General features: G+C 37.0%; 1 protein-coding gene across 2 annotated transcripts in view; it reads left to right on the top strand.

Moving 5' to 3' along the window:
• The window catches only part of PDE1A (phosphodiesterase 1A), a 294,356-nt gene that overhangs the window by 188,967 nt on the left and 80,459 nt on the right, over window positions 1–24,930 (top strand). For both annotated transcript variants that reach the window (XM_053665231.1, XM_053665232.1), the window contains exon 2: window positions 17,721–17,834. In XM_053665231.1, the coding sequence (XP_053521206.1) occupies window positions 17,721–17,834 (114 nt within the window). The remainder of the gene's footprint in view (window positions 1–17,720; window positions 17,835–24,930) is intronic.

Raw genomic sequence — 24,930 nt, 5'->3', positions numbered from 1 at the left:
CTTAGGAATCCCAAGCAGTAATGGAAAACCAGAAAACTAAGATGAGGAAGTGTGGTAGGGCAGAGAGACCAATGCAAAAGCTGATGTTGGAGCTCTGGTCTTTACTGCTCCTAAGGTAGACTTTTCTGAACTGATTCGATTCATTGGCAAAGAGAGACCTGAAGCTAGATTAGTGTAAAAAATCCTTCATAATATGAAATTATGAAACCTGATGATTTTGTAAATTCTGATGTACCAACCAGTTCTATTATTTTACTATATGTAAGCAAGAATGGGATTGGCAAAGTGACAAAGCAGCAAAGTCAGAGAGGGGAGTTATCATAGTGGTTAATAGAAATGCCAGAAGCAAAATTTAGCAACTCCTTACTAACAACAGGTATGGCATTGATAGTATGGTGGTGCTACCTATTTTAGAGTTCATGCTCCCTGCAAACTAGGTGCACATACCTGCTCTGTGTCTCACACATGCAGAAACATGCTACAGGTAGTTCTTGGAACACGTATTGACTTGCTGACCTTGAAAGTAACTCTGGGTAGATTTGTCAAGAATCTGTTATGCCTTACAGCCAGGGAGAATGGGTTGCATGATAGTTATAGGACAAACATAAGGGATGCCTCAGTAAAATGCTAATACTTATTCAAAATTGAAATAGCGTGACTGTTAACAGACAAAGCACATTGGATTCAATTTCTCAGTAGTCCAGGGTGTAGCCATAACACTGTAATTTAAAAATCATATGAGCATTGTGTACAGGGTTACCCTTGATAGCTTTCTAACTTGGGAAAGCAACTTAACCTCTTTAGGCCTCAGTTCTTGAGCTCGGAGAGCATTCTTTTAGAGTACGCACACACCGACTGGCACATTGGAGGTCCTCAGCGGCTATTAACTGCCATGATTTTATTAGTACTTTCATTCTATTGAAGAGGAAACAAAATTCAAGTCTCCATTCTAATTTAGTTAATCAAACTAAATTATATTATTAAAATTATTACATAGTAAAAATGTCTTGTTATTTTAATTGTTAAGAATTTGGCTTTCTTTTATGACTGTGTTTTTTAACGTTTAAATACCGCATAAGGTTGAATAATTTAATCCATTAAATTGAAGACCATATTGTACTCCAGACTTAAAAATTTAGTGCTTTCACTTCATGTAAAGATGAAATTTGTTTTAAAAAAGTTCTAAATGGAGAAAATATGTGTTCTACCCTTAGACATTTCATTGAGATTTTTAGGCTAAGTGGAAAGAGAAGAGGACACAATGAACTTGGTCATCTAAGCAATTTTTTAGGCATAATTTGACCAGTTTGTTTCTTAGTAAGTCTGGCTTTCACCCACAGGTATCTTTTGTAATGTTACTGTAAGAAACAAACTTGCTATGTCATTTTTAGTTCCGTAGAGTTGGTTGGAGGACTGAAAATGTGCCTAGTTTAGTATAGGAAGTTCAACACACTTCATTAATGTGTTTAAAAGTTCTAGCATTCTAGATGGTAATCAGCAGTGAATAAAATTTGCAAGGATCTCTGTTTACATATACTACAGAAAGACTAGATAAGTGAATGGGATGTATGGATGGATGGATAGGTAGATAGCTAAGTAGGTAGGTAGATAGATAGATAGATAGATAGATAGATAAATAAGTAAATTCCTGATAGAAAGAAGCATATGAAATTGTCATAAGTCCTATGCAGAACATTCAATTACATTGATGTGCAAGAAAGTGACTAGGTGGCTAATTGGGTTATCATGGAGGGCTTCTCTGAAGACATGTCACTTAAGCGGAAGTTTTGGTGGGAAGAAGGTACCAACCATATGAAGATTAGAGAGGAACGTTCTAGGAAGAGAGAAGCACTGGTACAATGACTCTCGAAAAGAATTTTGAGGATTGTCAAGAAATAGAAAGAAAAGCAATGTGAATGGACCTCAGTGCATGAGACAAGCTCATAATGGTAAAACAAGGGCAAGATTATGAAGGAGTCAGTGTAAACATTTTGGTTTTTAGTCAATGTGATACCGGAAGACATTGGAGAATTCAGGCATAGTAATGGGATGATCCAATTTATGTTACACAAAATGCCCCTCTTACTCTGCCAAAAATTGGATTGTAGGGGAACCAGTGCTGGAAGCATGGAGGCCATGCTTCCATAAGGGGAAGTGAGGTACTGTGTGGTTAGCTGCTCAGTATACCCACTACCTGTTTCCTTGGCACATAGTTGAATTGGCTTTCTCAGTCTCCTTTTTTTTTAAAAAAAAGATTTTATTTATTTATCTTTAGAGGGGAAGGAGAGGGGGAGAGAAACATCAATGTATGGTTGCCTCTCGTGCATCCCCTGCTAGGAACTGGCCTGCAGGGGACTGGTCTGCAACCCAGGCATGTGCCCTGTTGGGAACTGAACCGCGATCCTTTGGTTCGCAGACCTGCACTCAATCCACTGAGCTACACCAACCAGGGTTCTCAGTCTCCTTTAAAGTAAAATGTAACTATATGCCTGATTTCTCCTCAATGTAAGATGAATAGAAATTAGGAGCGCCACTTTTATTTCTCACCCCTAAAACCTTCTACATGCAACAATCTATGCTGTTTTTCACCCCACTCGCTCAATAGGAAAGAGTCTAGTAATCATGGAAGCCACCTATTGAAAATAGTGGCAACTATGAAGAAAATAACTTAGGTCCTAAGTTATGTATTCACTAGGAACTCACAACTTGGCCTTTATATGAATAAAAAATAAACTTTGATCATGTTAAGCTACTGAGTTTAGAATTTCATCTCCCATAGTGGTTATAAGTACCTTAACTAAAATAGGAACAGCGTAGTGAAATAAGTGAATTAAGGTGGTAGCAGTAAGGAGGGAAGGTGATAGATAAATGGCATAAATAGAGTTGAAAAAACAAACCCACCAAAGGGTACTCTCATTGTGAGCATTTCCTAAAATCTTTCATGTAGTGTAAGGCCTAGAGTCCTCAAACTAGAATTCAAAATCAAGACAATAGGGCTCTAATGGTATCTCAACAATTCTTATCCTAGTACTTCCCTGTGTTCTTCCATATAAGCCATCTCCTTACCTTACTCCCAAGTGTACAGGCTTTCCTGAAATAGGACAAGTTGGGGCTATCAGATCACTAGCTGTTTGAAAGCTGGTACCTGATTTGGTTGTCTCAGGGAGAAAAATAATGTATATATATACTTGATCATAGTAACTTTTATTATTGCAGAACCACTTCCTTGAGCTTCTAATGTCCCACTAATCCTTGGTGACAATTAGGTCTCAAGTGCCATTGACATTTTGCACCATCCTTAGAACAAGTTATTAAAATAGGGTTTGATAATAAACAATCTTTTAAGGGGAGTGATGCTTTTCACAAGTGTGTTGCCATGGAGTTCTAGCTAACCACTAACTTAATTAAAATCATTCTCCCTTGTCTCGCTTTCACCTTATAATCTTTATAATTTTGTCAGAAAATGCCAAGTTATAGTGTGTCTCCTCTGTTTCTTTTACTTTGGGGTCAAGATTTCAGTTCCTAAGAATGACTTTTTGGAGGGGGATGGAAGTGTTTTTTGTTTTCTTCTGCAAAAAACTTCAAATCTGTATCTCTCCATGTTAAACTAATGGTTACTAATGATTTGTTTTGAGTTAACATTGAATTGTTTTAAAAAGAGAACAGTTTCAGAAATAAAATCGAAAGCCCAAACTGAGCCCCAATATTATTTTTTCAAATCCAAGAGTTTGTATTATATAGTATTCAATGAAGGCCACCACTGTTATAAAGTGTGTGTGTGCCTGTGTATGTGTGCAAAACTCAGGTATCCTGCTTGCCAGAATCATGTTCTCATATTGATAAGGTAGACTCCTTAAAAGGTAAGACATAAGCTGTGGGGGCGACTTCGAAAGTCCCCCTGAGTGCCACGGATGAAAATGAATATGGCAGAGACATGATGTGATCTGCTTAGGGGAGGAGGAGTGGGCTGTGGCCAGTTTCTCAGGGGAGACAAAGGCCAGCTATGGCCAGTTTCTGTGAGGAGAAAAAGTCCCCAAGCACCCTCTTCCATAGGCTTTTATTGGGTTGTAATACACAGGAATACAGGGTGGCAAGGATCAAACAGTAGATAACATTTCAAAGAAACTGAGGGCTTAATCTGAGTCAGTGTCTGTCAGGAAGAGAGTTGCAGAAACTGGGAGATTTCCTCTTGGACCCTTATGTGAACAAAAGCACTCTTAGCAGAGCAGATTTCACAGGTTTATCAGCAAGTCTTTGTGATGCCAGATTTTCCCCCAGGACACGCTCTAGCAAGGCAAGGAGCTGCACCTCTACCCATCTGGTATTCAGGCTTAAGGGGATTAGAGCCAGGAAGCACTTCTCCCAGAGAACATGGGGACTTGGGCTATGTCAAAGCTGGGGGTGGGGGGGGGCGAGAGTCCATTGCTCTTTGTTGCAGCCCCGAGAGTTCTTCCATGAAGGCCTCCCAAGTGATCGAGTCTGGCTTAGGTTGTCCCCCGCTGTGAGGGGTCTTACCTGTCATTGACTTCCGACCAAGCTTTGGGGGCAGGGAGAAGAACTGAGGCAGCATTTGCTACCAGAGACAGGCTTTGTGTTTCAAAGGTCATCCCTCGCCCTTAGCCACAAAGCGTAGAGATACAATTTCTAAAACTAGGCAGAGCAGTCCACAACAATAAGCAATGTGTTGTACTATGGTTGAAAAGATTTTCTGGCTGAAAAATTCCATCAGAATCACTGAAAACATGGGTGACCATTTACTAGCTATACCTATGTGAACACTGAATTGATATTCAGTATTATTTACTTTGCTATTATCTTTACTAATCCTTAGGAATGATTACATAAAAAGTTGAGAGTTTAAAAGTTTGAGAGGAAAAGCATAGATTTCTGAGAAATATAGACTTGTTTCATATAAGCCTTTTCTACTATTCGACAGTATAGATGTAGAGAGGTTAGTTAAAACTCAAAGACTTAGTGTTCTCATTTTTAAATTAAGAATATTTTACTAGTTTTTTTTGAGGAATAAAATGTTTTATGATCTTCAGATAGGTCTTACACAGTTGATTGAATGAATGGGCTTGTGAATGAGAAATTAATTTAAGACTAAGAGATTATGCCACCAGACACTATTTGGACTACATATTCACATACTTGGTCAACCACTTATATATTACAACTAATCAAATTCTAGATATAATGTAAGGAAATAAGGCCACATTTTAGACTTGTGAAGGTTTACAACTATACATATATACATACAGCTAACATGAAACGTTAATATTAGAATATGGTATAATATATGAGTATATGGGGACATCAATATTAGGGCCCTTGAGTATGTTGTAGGTAATGGAACTAAGAATTAAAATTTAATGAGAATTGATGCTTTTGTGCTCGGTTTTTATGTAATCTTGAATTAAAGTTTCTGTGAGATGGGTATAACAGTAACAGGGACGCCTATGCACCTAATTAGTTCACTGGAGTGAATTTCAGCCACTTGTTCCAGATGATTGATAGTGATGTCGAGGCGGGAGATTAGAGGAAAGGTTACCAACTTGATGAGTACATGTGTATCAAGTCAACACTTTACACTACTGTACTATATACTTAACATTGGCTAAGAGGACAGATCTTAAAATAAGTCTCACCCCCCCACACATACAAATGTTAACTGTCAAAGTAATGGATAAGCTATTTAGCCTAATTGTGGTGTTTTCACAATGCATATAAGATATTAAAACATTATGTTGCATACCTTAAACATATAAAGTTTTATATGTAAAAGATATCTCAATAAAGCTGTTTTTTTTAAAAACCGTGCAGTGACTTCCTTTGACAGAGATGATCTCTTCTTGGAGCAGAGAAATGGCCTAGTAAGCATGGATAATGGAGGAGGATTTATACAGCAGGGAATGATTAGAAAAGAGGGATCAAGAGTAAGAGGATAATGAGGGCAAGTAGGAGAAGAGTGCTAGAGAGGTTAAGGTTATAGTTAAAAAATCTCTATGAGGTCAATGAGTTGAATCACTAGAGATAACTGGATGATGCTACTCCAATTTCAAAGTGAAGCTAGTGATACTAACATCCTGTTTGTAGTCACAGCATCACTGTATTGAGTGTGACATTGTTCCAGATGACAGAAAGTAACCGCTACTAGGAGAATGATCTAAGTGGTCAGTAACCAACATACAGAACTATGTTAATAATGTATTGGTTTCTTTTTTCAACATTTTGGTCTAAGGTTTATTTCTCTAAAATTTTTAACTGCAGTTAATGTTAAATTCAAAAACATTTGGCTGTTGAGTTAGAAGCTGTAGTATTAGAAGCTGTAGTGTTAGACTGTTTGCTTATTTACTACATTAAAAAATATTTTCCTTTTTAGTCAATACTCACTAAATCAGACTGAGTGTATGAATCTAAGCGGCAATTGAGAGAGGTACTTAAAAAACATTTTCACAACCTCATTTCTTTGGACATACTGACATTCGTCACACTCCCCTTATTTCTTTAGTTCCTTTGTAGCTACACAAGCGCAGGGTGACTGTAAAGTCCATTGAGTGTGCATAGCTATTTCCTCCTTCGCAGAAGCAGCAGCAGCATCTGCTCAACATCTGACTCTTTTGTGGGGCAAATTGCTTACTGGAGTTGCTTACTGGAGTTACTTAATGAGTTAGCATTCAGATAGGCTTCTTAATACTACTTTGTTATTTTATTGGTATCATTTTGAAGTTGCATAATCATTTGTTCCCCAGGCTTGTTTTAAGTAGTTTCCTTGAAAAAACATTTCTTTAAAAGCAATGTTCTTTTAAAAACCACTAAGACAAAACACTTATTATAACATCCTTCAGAGTGATTTTTTCATGGGACATTTATTTTAAAACCAAGTTGCAGTGGAAAACCAGCATCTGTGTTACAGAACTTGAGAGTGTCACACCTTCAAATGAGAATGCTAAAGTGATGAAGACAGAAAATCAGTGCTAAAATTAACACATGAAAATGACTCATGCATTTTGGAGTACACAGACCCCATTAGAATATGTCTCTTTGAGCCTTTATAGTTATAGTCATGGGGGTGGACAGGAGTAATGAAGTGGAAAAACTAAAGAATTGCATTAAAAATCAAGAAGTGGCTTCAAATTTCAATCTTGCCCACTCTCTAAATGGACTTTGAGCTATAATTCATCGTTCTTTGTATCCGAAGTCTTTCTTTCTGCCCCAGAAGAAGACAGATTCTCTTCTACTTGTGAAATATGCTCTACAGTTTTTTAGTACCAATGGAAAATGTGAGTTTCCTGGATCATTATCGTTATTTTTTGTTCAGTTATTTAGCTACTTCATCAAAAAGAAGCTTTCATCTTAGCTGTGCCTTATATTGTTTTTTGGTAATTTAACAAGGCAGCAAGAAAATAACACTTATTTTCAAGAATAAAGATTGTGGATTGTCTCATATATTTATTTTTTTCCTACTGAAACCCCCCCTAACCTGATAGAAGAGTAAAATTTGATAAACCCACAAAAACAAAGAAAAATAGAGAAGGCAGTCAAGAATAGAATACTTTAATGAATTTTTGAAATATGTAAATAGAAGGAATAGTAGTAATTGTCCTAGCAGAAAAGTGACCCAGGCCATGACCTTTAGAGAAGAAATGAAGCCAAGTTTTCCAATTTTGAGAGAAAATCCTCCTCAGTCTAGAATACTCTATCAAACTGTCAACCAAATGGGATGAAACAACACATATTTTTAGCATTTGGAGGCTCCAAGATATTTGTCACATGCACGCTTTCTTGGAAACTCCTGGAGAATGTGGGATTTTATTTTTTCAGCAAAATGGAAAAATTTAGAAAAGAGGAAGTTATAGAACGCTGTAAGGGAATGTGGCAGAGAAGGCCTCAGGATGACAGCTGTGGTTAGCAGTTCATCCAGAACTGCGCCAGAGGTGAAAAGCTCTGAGACAGAGGTCTCTAGAGTAAAAGGAAATTGATGTTCAGTAAATGTATGGGATTTGGAGGGAAATATAGAATAAACAGAAAATATGGTTAAAAAATGAGATAATAGCTTAAGGAAATTTATAAAATCAAGGAATGAAAATGTAACATTTCCTATACTACTTTGCTATGTAATGAGTATTATGTAGTTAATCATAAAAAATATAAACATTTGATTATTGATTAAGTTGTGAGCAGGATAGAACACTATTGATAATTTTGGGTAAGGTAAAATGGTTAGACATGGAAAACACATAAATCCTCTTCTATAATAACAGAAAGTCAATAGGTAATATTCAATATTATTAAATCAAGAAATAGCAGAATAAGCATAACATTTTAAAATATGAAGAAAAAATCTCAGAAGAAACAGCCCAAATATTTTAGAGTAGATGTCTCCGGTGAATAGAACCTAGAGTGACACGGGGTAGGTAAAGAAACTGCTAATTTGTATAAAAAGATTTCATATATATATATGTATATATATATATACATATATATATAATGTAATTATATAGTATAAAATTATACATTTAGAAATTAAATATAGATATTTGATTTTGTGCCTGATTTGCACTGATAAAGGCATTTTAAAAAGAAAGCCAAAGAAATATGTAAAAAAAGAAAAACCTTTATATTTAGATTTTACAAAACTCTTTTCCTTAAAATAGATATTACAAAAATCTTCTATAATTTCTTCCAAATTCATTATGAAGAAGAGAAAAGCAGGATGTTTTAAAAGTCTGGTGCAAGAATGTAGAGTCTACAATGACAATTACTCTTTCCAGAAAACAAAACTCCTTTTTTTTGGTTGGTCATTGGTTCCCCAGTGCATCAACCCTACAAACAGACTAATTGCCCCTGGGTTTTTGATCTCTGTTATCTGGCTATTGCTCTTTAACTTTGGGAACATTAGAAAATCACATGTAATTTCTATACTGTGAGATTATTCTTGGAGCTGAAAAAGAGGCATAGCTATTAAGTCCAAACGGCCATGGAATTTAAATAAATGAGGAAGCAGGAGGGAATAACCATTTACCTTATTTTATCATGTGTTAGGGAGGCTTCTGGTTTGATGGTGGTGGCATGCCTTGTGAATTTCTGTATATTACAATGATTTAGGTTGTGCACACTAATTACAGAATTCCAGAATGGTATTTTTTCTCCTACTATAGATGTTGAAAAAATCTGATCATCCTCTACATATTTACAGTGAACATTCATTGCCAATTATTAATACAATAATAATAAATATAGGTATTATTTATGCAGTGAAAATAAGCCAAAAAAGAAAATCTACTTTTTAGAAATCTTGCTAGGGTATCTATTTTTATTAACACTGGTTATTGTTTAATAGAAAATAATTTATAGAGAGTGTCTAAGAAACTATATGAAGTATCTGTTTGCCAATATAAGGGATCAGAGTTTGGAAAAAAAATAAAGTTGAATCTTGGAATTTCAAATTTAAGCTTGCCACTATTGATGCTCTTGTTTTTACTATTCTGGACAGATCTGTTTAAACAGTGTTTGGCCTACTTTAAAAAATTAAAAAATAATTTCAAACCTTCTTGCATTGGTCAATCATACCAGGTTTTTTTCCCCTCCCCCCACAAATTTAGTCATTTAGTTCTACAGAGAACAGGGTTGTACTCTCTTTGGAATGTCAAGCAAATATTGACTTCTGAGTCTGCTCTTATATTTGGATCAGCACGAATTACTACTTCATTTTGTTTTTTAGCATTGACAAGTATCTGTAAGATCTTAAAGTTTTGCCCATAATACATAAATAATTTTTCCATATACCGCAGATCAAAACTATTCACATTCTAAATTAACTTTTGTAGCACAACTTGATATACCTTCTTCTCTTTCTGGATTTGCAAAAAAGTGTGTAATAAATTTAGCCATCATGGTTCATTCTACTTCATATTGTACATTATGTTCCTTTCACTTCTTTACATAATATATATCTCCCTTTGTGTGCCTACCTCAAATCTGAAACATATGTGCCTGTGTTCAGTCTGTTAGTTCACGGATGTGGAACATGTGAGGAACAGGTGTATCTTTAATTATCATTGGCATTTTCTTTCCCTGGGCTTCACTATGTGTCTAAAAGAGCCTAGAACAACTGGAGTTTAACATAGCCATCAACTTATGATAGGAACACTTTGTACCCTTTCAAAGTCTTTTTTAGCCTCCACTTTAAGATGAATTTTGACATCTTGTTATTTTTCTGTCATTTAAATTTGTCATGGGCTGTGATTCCAAAACTACCAAGTAAAGGACCTAACTTCTAAGTTAAATCACTTGTTTTGTAAGTAATGTATTGGACACTCGAATAGATTGTCATTAAAATTCTTTTTATTATTACTGAAAAGCAATCAATTTCCCAGATGAAAATAATCACAATGATTTAATTCTTTTTAGTTTTTCCCTTTGTAGCATATTTCCAAACAATATGCTTTTACTATTTCTTGATTTATTAATTTCAGACTTTAACAATTGACATTCATGATAACAGAAGAAATTGCTCTCCTACAATACCTTCACCAACTTCTTTACTCTTATGTTTTTGAAAGATATATTACACCTTATTTTTCAGTCACTATTGTTTATTGCATTGTGATTTGTAAATATTATTCATTTGCCAATTAAATAGTGTCAGTCAAATAACTTTTCTATCTTGTATAACTTTTTTCCCCTTCACTTAATAATTCTTGTATTTTTTAATTATGTTTTACAGCTTTATGAATGCTCAGCTGCTCTGTCAAAGCAAAGCTCCAGGCATCTTATCAGTTCCATTGTTCACCAGCCCCATTTCTTCCCCTAGAGACTTCCCTCTACTTTTCTCTGCACTCCTTCTTTAGTCCAGACTAGATAATTCCTAGGATGGGAACATGGTTCATTCCAGGACTTCCCTTCTTCACTTACTTGTGTTAGAGTTTTTCTTATGTTGTTGTTTTGGTCAAATGCATCTCATGGTGGTTTCCTGAGAAAGAATGCATAGAGAGTCAAGTTTTTGGTCACTAAATGCATGAAAATGCTTTTCTTCTTTTTTCAAACTTGATTGATAGTTTGACTGACTTTAGACTTCTAGGCTGACCCCAGGACCAGCTAAATAGTATACAAGGCCTAATATAAAATGAAAATGTGGGGCTTCTTATTAAAAGAATTTCAAGATGGTGATCGCAGAACACTATCCAAGGGTGGGGTCGTTCTAAGCAAAAGATCCTGTATGGTTGACAAATTTCAGGCCCAGGAAACTGACCTTGTTGGGCCCTTTCAAAAGGGAGATTCTTAGTTCTGAGAAACTGACTTTTTCTTTGATAATTTCCACTATTCCCAATGTCTAGAACTCTAGCTAGCTGAATATTAGATATTCTGAACTAGACTTTGAATTTTCTTATCTTTATTAGTCTATTATTCATCTTGCTGGCTTTTCGTACACTTTATAGGATATAGGACTTTTTCCTCTACCCCTTCTATTTACATTTTTATGTAAATCACTAGTGTTAATTTCCAAGAGCTCTTTCATCACCATTTATAACATTTTTAAATGTTACACTATGTTCTTTTTTATAGATGAATCTGTTTCTCAGTTTTTTAAAACTTTTCCCTTGATCTCTGTGTTTTAGTATCTTCCACTTTTCTTTGTTTTGTTGTATTAGTCTATGTCTTTCATGTTGGAGGTTTTCCTTCAATGCTTATCCACTGTCAATAGGCCATTAATTAATTAAAGAGTGCGGCTCTGAAAAGTGATAGAGTCTCTCTGCACTTTGGTGGTGCTTGTCACCTGCTGAGTTTCACTAAGGCTGAGCAAGCTGTGAACTGTTTGTTTCCGAAATGTCATTTCTCTGAAGTTTTCAGTCTCTCCTGTCTGTAAACTCAGTAAATAGGTGGGAGGAAGGAGCCTGAGGCATCATTCAACATGCTGCCTTTCAGTGTGGCAGTCCTGTCTTCTTTCCAGGTTTGCTATGGGGAAAGGTAAGTATAGTGGGGCTAGAGAAAGGAATTTGAAAGTCCCCAAAAGATTTTCATGCTCCTGAACTATAAAATCTTCAGCGTCCCGACCTCCTGAACTGTTCTGAGATTAAGTAGGGATTGTCTTGCTCTCGCCCTTTGAAAGCACTCTGACTTGTTTCCCTTGCTTGGATCTGCTAAGTCAATTACCACATCTCACTATTTAATTTCTCCAAAACTCTGTTGTAAAATTTTCTCTGTTATTATAGTCTTTCCTATTCTTTCTCTCTGTAGCTCTTATATCTTGTTAATAAAATTTCAGGGATGAGCAGTTATCAGGACATTTTAAAACCAACCAGGCTTAAATGCAAACCACAAATCTCTTTTTTGTCTATTTCTTTTGTTCTTAATTAAAAAATTATGTCATGTGTTCTCAAGATGACCCAGCCAGCATCAGCTAAGCCCCATTAATACCCAGTTCAGGGGTTGGGCCCTCCAGTGTTGAAGTGACCCTTTGGTGTCACGCTCTTCTACATTTCCTATGAAGCCCCTAAGCATTTTGTGCAGTTTCCATAAGCCAGAGCTCAATTTAATGAGGAGCACTACAGAAAACTGAAAGTAGCCCTCCAGCCCGTGTGTTGCCCTCTCTGTGAATAGCAGTAAAAGGGTGAAGGTAAGTAGAGTGAGGCCCCACTGTTTTTACAGCCCCGTCTCTACAGCAGTTTCAACACCCACACGGGACCATAGTGAGTCTCAGGTATGAGGGCGCAGCACTGTAGGTGATGTGATAGAATTTTGGCAAAGAAGATGACACAGTCAAAATAGGTAATTTGAGGAGCAATGAATAAAGGGAGTGTTTACAGAGTTGTGGGATGAGTGTAGGGAACCACCGGGATACCACAATACTTCTGGGCTAGTAGCATGGGACTCCAGGGATGTGTTATCCCTGATGAAAGAGAGATACAGACATACTGAGAAAGATGGGTAAGGAGAGGGCTGCCTGACAAGTGACCTCTGGGGATGAAGAGTGACCCTCCGGGGAGAATAGAAGAATTGTACAATGGCTTCACTCTTCTCCCTCTGTCTCCTGCTGATGCTGCCCATCTGTGAAACCCAACTGGATGCCTGGTGTAGTCTCTACATTTCCCCTCCCAGGGCAGGGAGCAGCAGAGGGCAGTCCAGCACATCTAGAGAGACAACTCAAAGATATTTAGCACAGAGTGGCTGTCTGAGCTTAGTGCTAAACATGTGTTTGAAGAGGTCCAACAGAACGTCATAAAATAAACTGTTCTTCAGTGGGTCTGCTGTGTATGTACCCTGTTCCTAATCCTTCTTTTCTGGTTTAAATAAATACCTTACTGGTAGGAGAAGGTTACTACTTTTGCTTCATCAAAACACATATTTAAATTTATATATAAAATAAATTTAATATATAAAATAAGTATATCTATAAGTATATTTATAAATATATTTAAGTCTATGATATACTTCAGTGTGTTTAAATACATGTGTATTTAAATCTGTAATATACATATTTATTTAAATATATAAAGTTTTAAAGAAAATCCTTGAGTCCACATACCCACAGTGTTTCAGAGGGGTAACAGTAATTGGAGACAAATGATTATTTTCCTTTTTAGGGTCAATATGTTCTTTTGCCTCCAAGGAGGAAAAAATTGATCTTGAAAGCATTTCTAACTATTTGAGTATTTCAGTCTCTGTACTTAAAGGGAATTCTTTAACATGCTGGAAATTATGCAATGACAGTTCTGTAGTAAAAAGTTTACTCTTGAAGTAAAGTGATAAAGAGTTTACCTAAATTTTGAATTCGGGAGAAGTGGGAGAATAATTATATATCTTTTTGTACTTAAAAATACTTTTCCCTTATATATTCTTCATCTCAGTGAGATTATTTTTCTTTAAATGTAGAGTGTAAATCTGTATCAAAGGCTAATAATCTTTGCCTTATAATTGTTCCAGTTTTTAAATGATATCAATTGTTTTGGAAGTTATTTATCTCATATTTATTTCATTTCATAAAATAAAGGTATTAAGGAGCTTTGCAATGATAACATTTGCCCATGTGAAAGAAAAAATGTCTTTAAAAGACTTTATATTTGTAAGCTTTGCTTCTTAGACCAAGGTTAGGATTTAATTTCCTAAGAACTGACCTGCAGAATAGAATAGCAATTTCGTTATTTAGTCACTTCTTATCTTTTTTATCATGTTGGGATCAGAGGCAAGCAGAACTCACTGAAAATGATGTAGCTTCTTGCTCTGAATATCCCTATGTGTGACTTGGCATACTCCTATGTGTGACCATATTTTAATGCTAATATCTGCTGTAGCTATTCTTTTAGCTTCACTTCTACTTTTTTATTATAGCATTCTGAAAATCATACCTTCTCACTTTTTTATTCCAATCAGGTCACAAATGGGGACATTAATAGGAATACAGTGTTTTATCAATTCTCTTTTAAATTTTCCTTATTAATGTATTTATTATTAAAGGTCTACAGCATTAGAGATAACCTTGGCATTTGATATGCTGGAGTTAGTAAAGGCACACAAGACTTGTTAATATGAGAGTATTCTCAGTTAGGTGGGTGGCTTTTTTGCAAGTTTGGGTCACGTAGCAGGATCTTATAAAGTAACTTTGCAATATTTGCAGAACTTGATTATGAAAACTACATCGTTTTATATTGAGTTTTTTCATTTGAAAAGTGGCAGTTCTATATTTGGATTAAAAATGCTCAATTACTTTCTACAGCTCAGTACTCTTTGTTCAAAGGTGGAAATTATTTCTCTTCTGCAACTGCTTGGTTGAATTACAGAACCAATAGTTTATTTTCAAAAGTGGCATTTCTATTTTCATTTCTGTCTTCTGTTTTTTAAGTGTTCTGATCATTAGAAGGCAAGGAAGTCTCTCCAAAAAGCTAAGAAGATCAAAGAATGTTCTGTTCTTATTATTCAGGCTGATTTTAAATTTCTTATGAATTATCAAGGATCAGAGTAATTTTCTTTCAGAAAGAAACCACTAAAAGTTTAATTCTCCTTTAGATTTTTCATGCTTTTGGTAGTATATATTAGAATTTTAATTACTTTAATAAAATTGATGAGAAATAAGGATATATGTAACCGAAGCATGCTACTCGAAGTGTGTGTGTGCATGCATGCAGACGTGCCCATTTGTGTGTGTGCATGTGTGTTTGAGAGTTCATGGTTTACAGATTATGATCCCACCTTAACTAGATTTTCTAATTGGGTAGTAAAACCTTTGTGGAATATTTTTTCAGAGCTTTTTCTTATATCAGATTATAGCATTATACCCCTGGTAAGATATAATAATTCATAATATTTTTTTAAGCCACAAAGATGTCTCTGTGGAAGGGCATGTTCATGTCCCAGTGTTAGGACCTCTTGATGTCACCACAAGCTCCATCAGGTGTGACCTGCTGATCTGATGAGGGTCTGATCATTTCCCTGGGAACACCTGCAGGCTGTCAGGAGTTAGGAAGGAGTTAGGTAGATAGTTTCCCAGGGGTGTCTCCTTTCATTTATGTGACAATTCTCCTTTTCCTGAGTTCTTCATTTTGAGTCACTTCTTATTCTTTTGATTTATTGGTTATGGACAATAGTGTGATGATTGCACTGGGGAGTGGGTGGGGAGACATGGGGAGGCTATAGAGGGATAAATGGTGATGAAAAATAGTTAAAAAATTGAGTCTAGCAGCATATCAAAGAAATTCTCAAAATAATATTGGCTTAAACACAGAACTTTTTTCTCTTATAGAAAATAAGTACAGAGATAGATGATTTCACTCAGGTGGATTCCCAGCCTGGGATCAAGGCTACTTCCATCTTCCTTCCCTGTCATCCTTATGGAAGACTTTCTTCTGCCAGGTCACTATGTGATCCTAGATGACTGATGGACATTGAGATAAATCAATTGCATTTCAGCCAGCACAAAACAGGCAAAAAGAGAACTCCTTCCAGCTGAGTTAGCCCTCCTCAAAATTATTGTCCTGGAACTCTTAACAACCTCCATTTATTCCCCTTGGCCAGAATGCAATACCATGACATTACCTACCTTAAAGAGAGCCAGGGAAAAGTGGTTTCTTTGTGCAGAAATGACTACCTCAACTGAAATCAGAGTTCATCTGTTCAGAAAGAAGGGGAAGCAACCATCTGAAGTACTTGCTGTTTTTAAAACTGCATACAACCCAGGTGTACCAAGTAATTTTCACAAGAAAGACACATGAGTGATATGTTTTTAAGCCATTGCAAACTGTGAAACTCTTTCATTTAATTTCACACTGAATTAAGAGATCAGGTCACAGGGATCAGGCCATGAACCTTACTAAAATATCAAATTTCTGTAATGTTGCTCCATTATCATCACGGTCTAGGTTTTATGCAAGCTTCAAGGTCAGACTTGATTTTTCCTAAAAAACTGTTCTGGTTGGTTTTGTTCAGTTTTGCTGCCTCTGTATAAATGACACTTACCTGTTGGTATATAGAATTTATTTTGCAATGCTATGTTCTGCTAATATTATATAATATAAAAATGTATGGTACAAAAAGTATTTGTAGCTTCCCAATAAGAAGTTTTAATCTAGATGTGTCTTTGCCCCCATGCAGAAATAAACTGTTTCTTATGGATCAGGGATGTCAAATACCCTTGCTAAAATGTTTAAATTGTCTTTATACCCTCACCTCGATACTGAAAATCATCCAAAACATGTTTTCAGAAAACCTGCTATACTATCTCTAAGACAATGTCTAAAAGTAGATGTACTCCATTCCTATCTGAAATATTTTGGGGCAGGAGTAGATCTAAATTTTGTCTGTTGACTTAGGAAAATGAATAAATTGTCTTTACGTTGTTTATCTATAGTATATAGGGATTAAGGAATATGTTTTCTTTTACTGCCTAATACAGAGCAGTATTTTCAGAAACATTTGGTTTTATACTTAATGCATATAGTTTCTAAAAGTGTTAGAAACTTATTGAAATAATTTGTGTTATCCTATTCTATGAAATATCTATTGCTACATAAAAGTTATCCCCAAAATTTAGTCCCCTAGAACAATAACATTAATTATCTCACAGTTTCTGTGAGTCAGAAATCCAGATGTGTTTAGCTAATCCTTATGTCTTAAAACTCCTCAAAGAGTTGGAACATACCACCCTATAGACAAAAATCAAGAGAAAATAGATTATAGATTTGTCTCAGGTGAAAAAATTGCAGTAAAAAAACTAAGCATACAAACATATATTTTTTTCTCCTCTTGATTATATTTGTTTGGCACTTTGCCTTTATTTTTGTTTTTATTGCTGTATACAGTGAATTTCTACAGTAATGGTCAAAAAGAGTACCCTTTAAATATTCTCTTAGTGCAAACTCTTAATAAGCAGAACCACAGAATAAATTCTAGCGTTAGGAATATCCTTTTATGAAAGTATGTATGTTGTCTTGAATTTTCAGAAAGACTATTTTTGAAATACGATACCTAAACAAGCAGCCTACAGCCCTAATATTACTGAGAAGTGAATAGAATTTCTCATAGTTGTTTAAGTGATAAAAATTGATCTTAACTATACCCGAAATACCTCTGAAAAATATCTCTATTTGACTTAGAAAGATATGTTAAAAGTTATACTAGATTGGTGTATTTAATATTGGAGTATTTTCTGCATAGTTGTAATAAATGTCTCTCTCTCTCCCCCCACCCCGATCTCTCTCTCTCTGTCTCCCTACTTTTGGAAATAGATTAAGATGCTTAGTGAAGCAGCTGGAAAAAGGTGATGTGAACGTCGTAGACTTAAAGAAGAACATTGAATATGCAGCATCGGTGTTGGAAGCAGTTTATATTGATGAAACGAGGTAAGTTCTAACTTCTTCTCCCTTTTATCTTCTGTGCCTCTCTTCCCTTTTTCCTTTTCCTTGATGTCTCTATATCTCAAACATGAATTTAGCAGATCTCAATCATGAAATTAAAGTCAACTCTTATTCAAATTTAAGAAGTTCTTCGTACACCTTTTTAAAAATTATTTTATTGTTCAATTACAGTTGCATTTACTGCATTTTCCCCCCACCACTCCCCCCCACCCCGACTGAACCCACCTCCCTCCTTTGCTTACACCCTCCTGCTTGGTTTTGTCCATGTGTCCTTTATAGTAGTTTCTAAAAACCCTTCCCTTCATTATCCCTCCCCACTCCCCTCTGGTTACTGTCAGATTGTTCTTAATTTCATTGTCTCTGGTTATATTTTGCTTGCTTGTTTGTTTTGTTGATTATGTTCCAGTTAAAGGTGAGATGATATGGTATTTGTCCCTCACTGTCTGGCTTATTTCACTTAGCGTAATGCTAGTGTAGCTTCTTAACTGAACTATGCACATTTTCTTTCAAAAATACACATTTTAATACAAATGTTTGAATATCTAAAAGTAATCAAACAATATAATCATAAAATGAGCAAATTAAAGTCTCTTCTCCCATTACCCTTACCGTCTTTAGGCCCAGATTTTTAAATGTCAGAAACAGATATAAGTCTATGCTAATTTTCACTTATGCAGGATTTTCCTATTATCTCAAGATTTCAGAGTTTGTTCTGAGGAAATGGGTATCACGTGGACACACGTTCCATGACATGTGTGCGTCAGAGACTCTGTGCAGGGCTTACTTAGGGGCAGTCCCAAATGAGTATTTGATCATCACCCAAACCCCAGCAGCTAGCTTCATAATGATCAGAGTAGTAAAGAGATTAGAAAACAGGGATTGTTATTTGAAAACTGTGGCTTTCAACCAGGCTATTTGCCCTCCAGGGGTCATTTGGCAACCAAAGACGTTGGCTTGATTGATGGGGGTGTGCTACTGTATTGCTACTGGGGGTGTGATTGGTACAGGCTAGTGATTCTCTTAAACATCCTACAGTGCACAGGAAAATCCTCCAATAGAAAGAATTATCCAGTTAACAGCATCGTTGTTAAGAAACCCTAGCCTAAAGGGAAAACTGTATGTTTTCTCTGTCTTTTCTAAGAGGGTACTTACCCTTGGCCTCAAGTCATGGTGGGGAGTCCTAGGGACTCTGGTGCTAATAATAGAAGACTCAGTAAAGTAGGATGTGGCAATTCTTGAGAGATGTCCCCAGTGTCTTTTGGAGTTCAGGGAAGACTGACGTTGGCTGACTCACATCTCAAAAAAAAGATAAAAATGGCAGGCTTGACACTACATTGAATCCACAGTTAAGAGAGACCCTGTGGAGGGAGAAACACGCACGTCCAGAGTTCAGCAGAGAAAAGGCACTCAGTTTTTTAAAAAGTCATGAGGCAGGTGGACCACAGGTCTTTTAAAGGAGTAACCAAAGAAACTGACTTAAGAAAGTGAAAAAGAGGCTGCATGGAGTGATTGTTGATATAGGAGCAAGGGTATAAATCCTAAATATTTGGCCCAAATGTTGGGTAATGTGTAATGTTCAAGGTACCCTCTTGGTGTAGTGAGTGAGTTGTCTCTGAAGGGCCCACGAAATCCCCCCAGGAGAAAAAATAACCAACGTGTGGGCATGTGTCACATAGATGACAAAAAACACAAGAGTCTTGTTGTTACCGAACAAGAGGAGGTCCAAGGGAGGGGCAATACAATATTTGGCCCACCTAGGGATGCCCAAAACTGCTGTACAACAGGGGCCCCTCCCAAAAACCAAAATACTAAAATCTACTGGGCCCTTCTGTCCGCCGCCAATTGGAAACACATCTCTTAAAGCCAGAGATTTGTGAAAAGGAAACAAAATGTTTATTTAATGCTATTCAGGCCTAATGCCACCACTAAAATATCAAAGTTCTTTAGGTTGTACACCTACACCCACACAGTGCTCCCTTCCCCCGCTGTCCCAATTCCGGGTACCGTAAATCAGGAAAAGAGCACACGTCTGTGTTGCAGGCCGCTGGCACCGTCAGCTGTGTCACTGTGCAGGATCTCGAGTTAATCCAAAGTACTGTGGTACCCTCTCATGGTCCACTGGCAAGAGTCCTTTGTACCCAGTTCCAGTCAAAGTCTCTGTTGCTTTTCAGGCCCCGCGGCCAAAGGGGGCACCCCAAAGCCGCGTGGGCCTCTTCTACCAAAGCTGCAGGAGTCCGCACTCCACCAAAAGTATGTGGCTGTCTTCTTCACCTGGCTGCAGGGATCTCCATTCTGGCCAAACTGCGTGGTTTTTCCCTTTCACCTGGGAAAGAGGGGGTCCACACTCCACCAAAACCACGTGGCTCCCTCTTTCACCCCACCAACAGGGGGTCCTCACTCTGCTGAAACCGCGTGGCTCTCTCCCAATGGCTGCCGTGCCTGGCTCTTAAATCCCAGCACCCACCTTCCTCTGTACCCCTATTTCCGACTCCTCCCAAGATCAGTTACACCTGCCAGTATTCTGTATTAATACAAGTTTACTGGGCTGCCATCGTTAGTCTGGGCAGTAATCATCCCATGTCCTCGAGCCAATCTTCTCCAAGCCCCTACGCAAGCGCTGTAACTTGGGGGGACCTGCCCCCAGTTATATCTTGGGGGGAAGTGACTTCATCCCCCTAGCTCCAAGCCTGGCCACAGCCATTTAACATATCCAAGTGACCGCCAGAGGCTATAGATATGTTAAAAGACAATGCCATGGATTAGCTGCAAGGCTGTGGCTGTGCAAAACTGTCCCTTCCCCCCCAACTCACACCTGTGGGGGTGGGGTGAGGACATCTTATATGTCTCTCCATCATTCCCATACACTTTGAATTCTGGACACCATTCCAAATCTTTTTCTGGGGGGGGGCCCCCTTTGGCTGCACCCTGTATCATTGTCAGACCTTTAACCCCATAATTTTCTGCACTGGCCACCACATTTTGAACAATGAGAAATAGCAGCATGAGTAGGACAGGAAGTGGAACACGGTGAGTTGAGACATTTCTCAGACCCCTCCCTTCTGCAGGTCCCTGGTAGGGGCAGGACTGAGCTTGGGAAGGTGGGAAATGTTAAACCAGAAGTGAGTTTGAAGTTTTTTTATATTGATGTGTATTTGGTTTAAATACACACACACACACACACACACACACACACACACACGAAAACCCCACAAAATGTTGTTAAATAGTTAATAAATTCACATAATTAAAAAATCAAAATAATGTAAAAAGGTGCCTCATGACCCTCTTGTCTCCACCCTTGACCCAATCTACTCAAATTCCCAACTTATAAGTATCATATGTCTATTTAAATAGTTGACTACAAATTTTTACTTCTTATTTTTCTCTTTTTTTAGAAGGGTAACATGCTAGGCACACAGTTTTTAATTACCCCCCAAATAAGGGAGCTTGGAGATATCTGCATATCACGTATTGTACTCCTCCAGTTTTTAATGAGGATTTACACTCATAACTGATAGGAAATGACCTGGTGAGGGCCATGATGCACAGGCAATTTTCTTCTTTGTCCACAGATAGTAACTCCTCTGTTAAAGCATGGTTTGTAGCCATAAATTAAGAAAAAATATCATAGGCACACTTTTAGATTTTAAACTCTATGCAGAACCGTTTTCTTGGTTAACTTTCACTGGATGTGTATAAGTACATCTGATTCCTCCAAGTAAATAAAGATTCAAAGCGTAAATATTTAAAATCTGATGTTGCTCCTATAACTTCCCCTGCTCCTTCACTTCCATGTGAGCTCGTTATTGACTGAATGTAACTGAGCAAGTTTAAGATTTCTTCAATCTGTCCTTGACATTTTATTTTTTATATTTATTTACACAGCTAAAGAACTTTTTCCTTTAAGAATTACTTAAATATGTACCCTGTGCATCTTATGATAGCATAATGCAAATCATCTGGTATACCTGCATGTTTCATCTTTCATTTGATAAATTACATGTAATATTTATTAATTTTCTGTTGTAATTGCTTTTCCAGAAAGTAATAATTTTATAGATACTCTGTTAGCTTAGTTCCCCATGGTCCTTAATTCATTTGAACATGTGTGACATTTCAGAGGACAGTTCCATTTATTTGAAAATTTCTCTTTCGTGGGAAGAAAAATGTTTAGATGCTTCCTGGTGAAACTATAGGCTTTGTTTTGTTTTTCTTTTACTCAGATGACACAAGACTTTTCACTGTCTGTTTTAATGCTTCCATGCCCCCATGGCGTCTTGGTTTCTAAACTGGATTAGTAATATCGTAATACCCCTCACTGGTGTCCTCCTCCAAGGACTCTCAGTTTCATCACCTCGCATCAGTCTCCCCGCAATCCTATGCAGTTGGCAGGGCGATCGTTACCTTCCGCACTTCGCTAATAAAAGAACTAAAGGTCTTAGAAGTAAAACTGTTTGCCAAAGGTGGCAGACCTAAGCCTTGTCAACTTGGACTGGAAGCTAAGGGATGTCTTCGTATTCGTTGCCCATCTCTTTCTAACTGGCTCCTCTCAGAGTACTGCTGTGAAACCGGGTGGTTTTTAAGGACTTCTGAAAGATTTAGGTGAGAAAGTGTAAAACTTTATGATTGTGGGAATCGTAAATTCTGGGAGAACAATGCCTAACATTTACAAGTACTAGCCTATTATTTTGCCTTGGTATATGCCAAGAACACTTTTAAGAATTTTGATGTGCTGTTTCATTTAATCATCACAACAATCTTATGAGAGAGAAACTTTATTCGTTAATATTTAACAAATGAGGGAATAGTGTAGCAGAAATGTTAGGTATCTGACCCAAAATGACATAGTGAGTAACTTAAAGGATAGCGTGAGGGTCTTGGCAGCCCAGCTCTCAGCCTTGGGCTGTTCAGCACAATTCTTATCTGCACCCCTTTAGTAATTCTGGCCAAAGGGCGATTTTAGAGACTTTCTGGATGTTTTGATGGAAACTCGAGTGCTTGTCCGGGTGTGGACTGTGGCTACATCTCCTCCCTACTCTGCCTTCAAGGATGTCACAATGGGAGTTTTTGCACCATGAAAATTGAAAAATGCTGCAAATCAGGAATTTTTTTTTCCCTGCAGAGCCTGTGGTTAAACATTTATCATCATGCCACTGGTTAGACCTGAAATTACCTCATATGTATCATCTAAGGCTATGACCTTTTTGATTAAAATATCAGCTCAAGAAATTTTGGAGCAACAATCCCTGATGTGGTTTGACTTTGTATAAATTTAGGGAGGCACGCAGCAGGAAACAGAGGCTAATTTTGTTAAGATGTGTATACAATGATTGAAGTTGCATTTGCTTTAGGAATACTTGTAGAACAGATCATTTGGAAAGGAGGAATGAGAAGCATTTAGTTGCTTTTAAACTTCAAATTAAAAACCTGCTGACTTCTGAGATGTTTTTAATGGAAAATTCTCTTTCGAGAAAAAATGTTTCAGTGAGTATTCCAGAGAGGCATTTAAGAAAAAAAATTGGACTGGGCTGTATTAAAAGGTCAACACCTAATAAAGCAGGATGAAACAGAAATTATGAATTGCTTTAAAAGCCACACACACACACTCGCACCCCTTCTCCTTGGTGACTTGCTGAATGTAGGGTTTCAGTTAAGAAAACAAATCAAAAGAAAAATCTGTTTTGAAAAATGATTATAGTGAAAAAAAGTTTCTGACGGAGTCTGCATTCTGACCTTCTCTGAGGGATTACAGCACAATTCCCTGATGAATATGACTGTTTGTTGGGTTTTTAACAAGATATTTCAAATGCAAATGCCAGTATTTTGTGAGTGCAGCTTTCAGATGTGCCCCTGGAGGCTATTGTTTTTCAAAACTGCTCAGTTGTAATCCTGAAACATTTGGCCAAAAAAAAAGGTCTTTTTTTTTTGTCCTTATTTGGATTGGGATTCTGCCCAATGAAGTAGTAGCCTCCTTCGCCTCATGAATTTCTAGTGTGTGAGGGTAGGCAGTTGATTGGGAAGTACACTTTTACCAATGGATATTCTGCTTACTAATCTTCCTTAACAACACAATTTATAACTTCATTTTCTTAATGCGAAACATTCTAAGTCTTATGACTTAGAGCACAGACTCTGTATTCAGAGAGAGTTGGTTGTTCAAACCAGTATTCTCACTCAGTATTCTCTTTCTGATTCTTCACTCAGTATTCTCTTTCTGTAAGCAAGTTACTTAACATTTATATTTCCTAGCTTCATTTTCTGTAAAAAAAAGTATAATGTTAATGCTGACTTCACAGGGTTGATTTGAGGATTAAATATAGCACAATATCTGACAGAGTAAAAGTTAAATTATAACAACTTTTTTATTATACTAACAAAATGCAGATATTTCTGGATACAGAACACATTAAGGCATATAACACCTCCTAGTGAAAAAACCCAGTAATTTATTAAGAGCAGTTTTTGATCATGACAAAAAGACAGGTAGGCTCAAGCTACCAGGAAATGAAAGTAAAGGTGCAAACTGATGAAAATGCACCTTAAAAAGATACACATTGTGATCAAAAAAATTCTTCATTGACTTCTGTGTCTTACTCAGTGTAAGGGTCCTTAATTCTGGGAGATTATCTTGAGTGAGACTGTGTGGATATGAATCAGCACTTCAAGAAGTTAGTCTGGTAGAAATTGATTCAAGTCCATGGCATTTAAGGCTAAGTTCCTTCAAATCAAGTACCTCTGCAGGGATTTGCTAAAGAATATGCACTCATGAAATAAATATTTATAGCGTACCTGAAGCGAATACCAGGCACAGCTGTCATCAAAATTAGGAGTACAACTGCGCATGTACCTGGTGTCTAGAAAAGAGTTAAGAGCTGGGAAGATAAACTGAAGCCAGAGGCCCAGTGCTGCCAACCAGAAACGGGGGGCTTCAGAGCTACAGAGAGAACCCCAGGCTCGCTGGCAGATGTCAGGAAGGAACTCTAAGTAGCAGTAAATCATAACCAGAGAGAGCAACCTGAGATAAGAACTGTGCTGGGTCAAGATGCCAGGTAGGATTAAACAGGTATTGCTTAATGTTAAT

Source organism: Artibeus jamaicensis, unplaced genomic scaffold (genome assembly GCF_021234435.1).
Source record: "Artibeus jamaicensis isolate MK-2021 breed Jamaican fruit bat unplaced genomic scaffold, CSHL_Jam_final contig_391, whole genome shotgun sequence".
NCBI lineage: Eukaryota > Metazoa > Chordata > Mammalia > Chiroptera > Phyllostomidae > Artibeus > Artibeus jamaicensis.
Note: the sequence above shows the minus strand (reverse complement) of the source record. Positions and strands in the feature narration are given on the sequence as shown.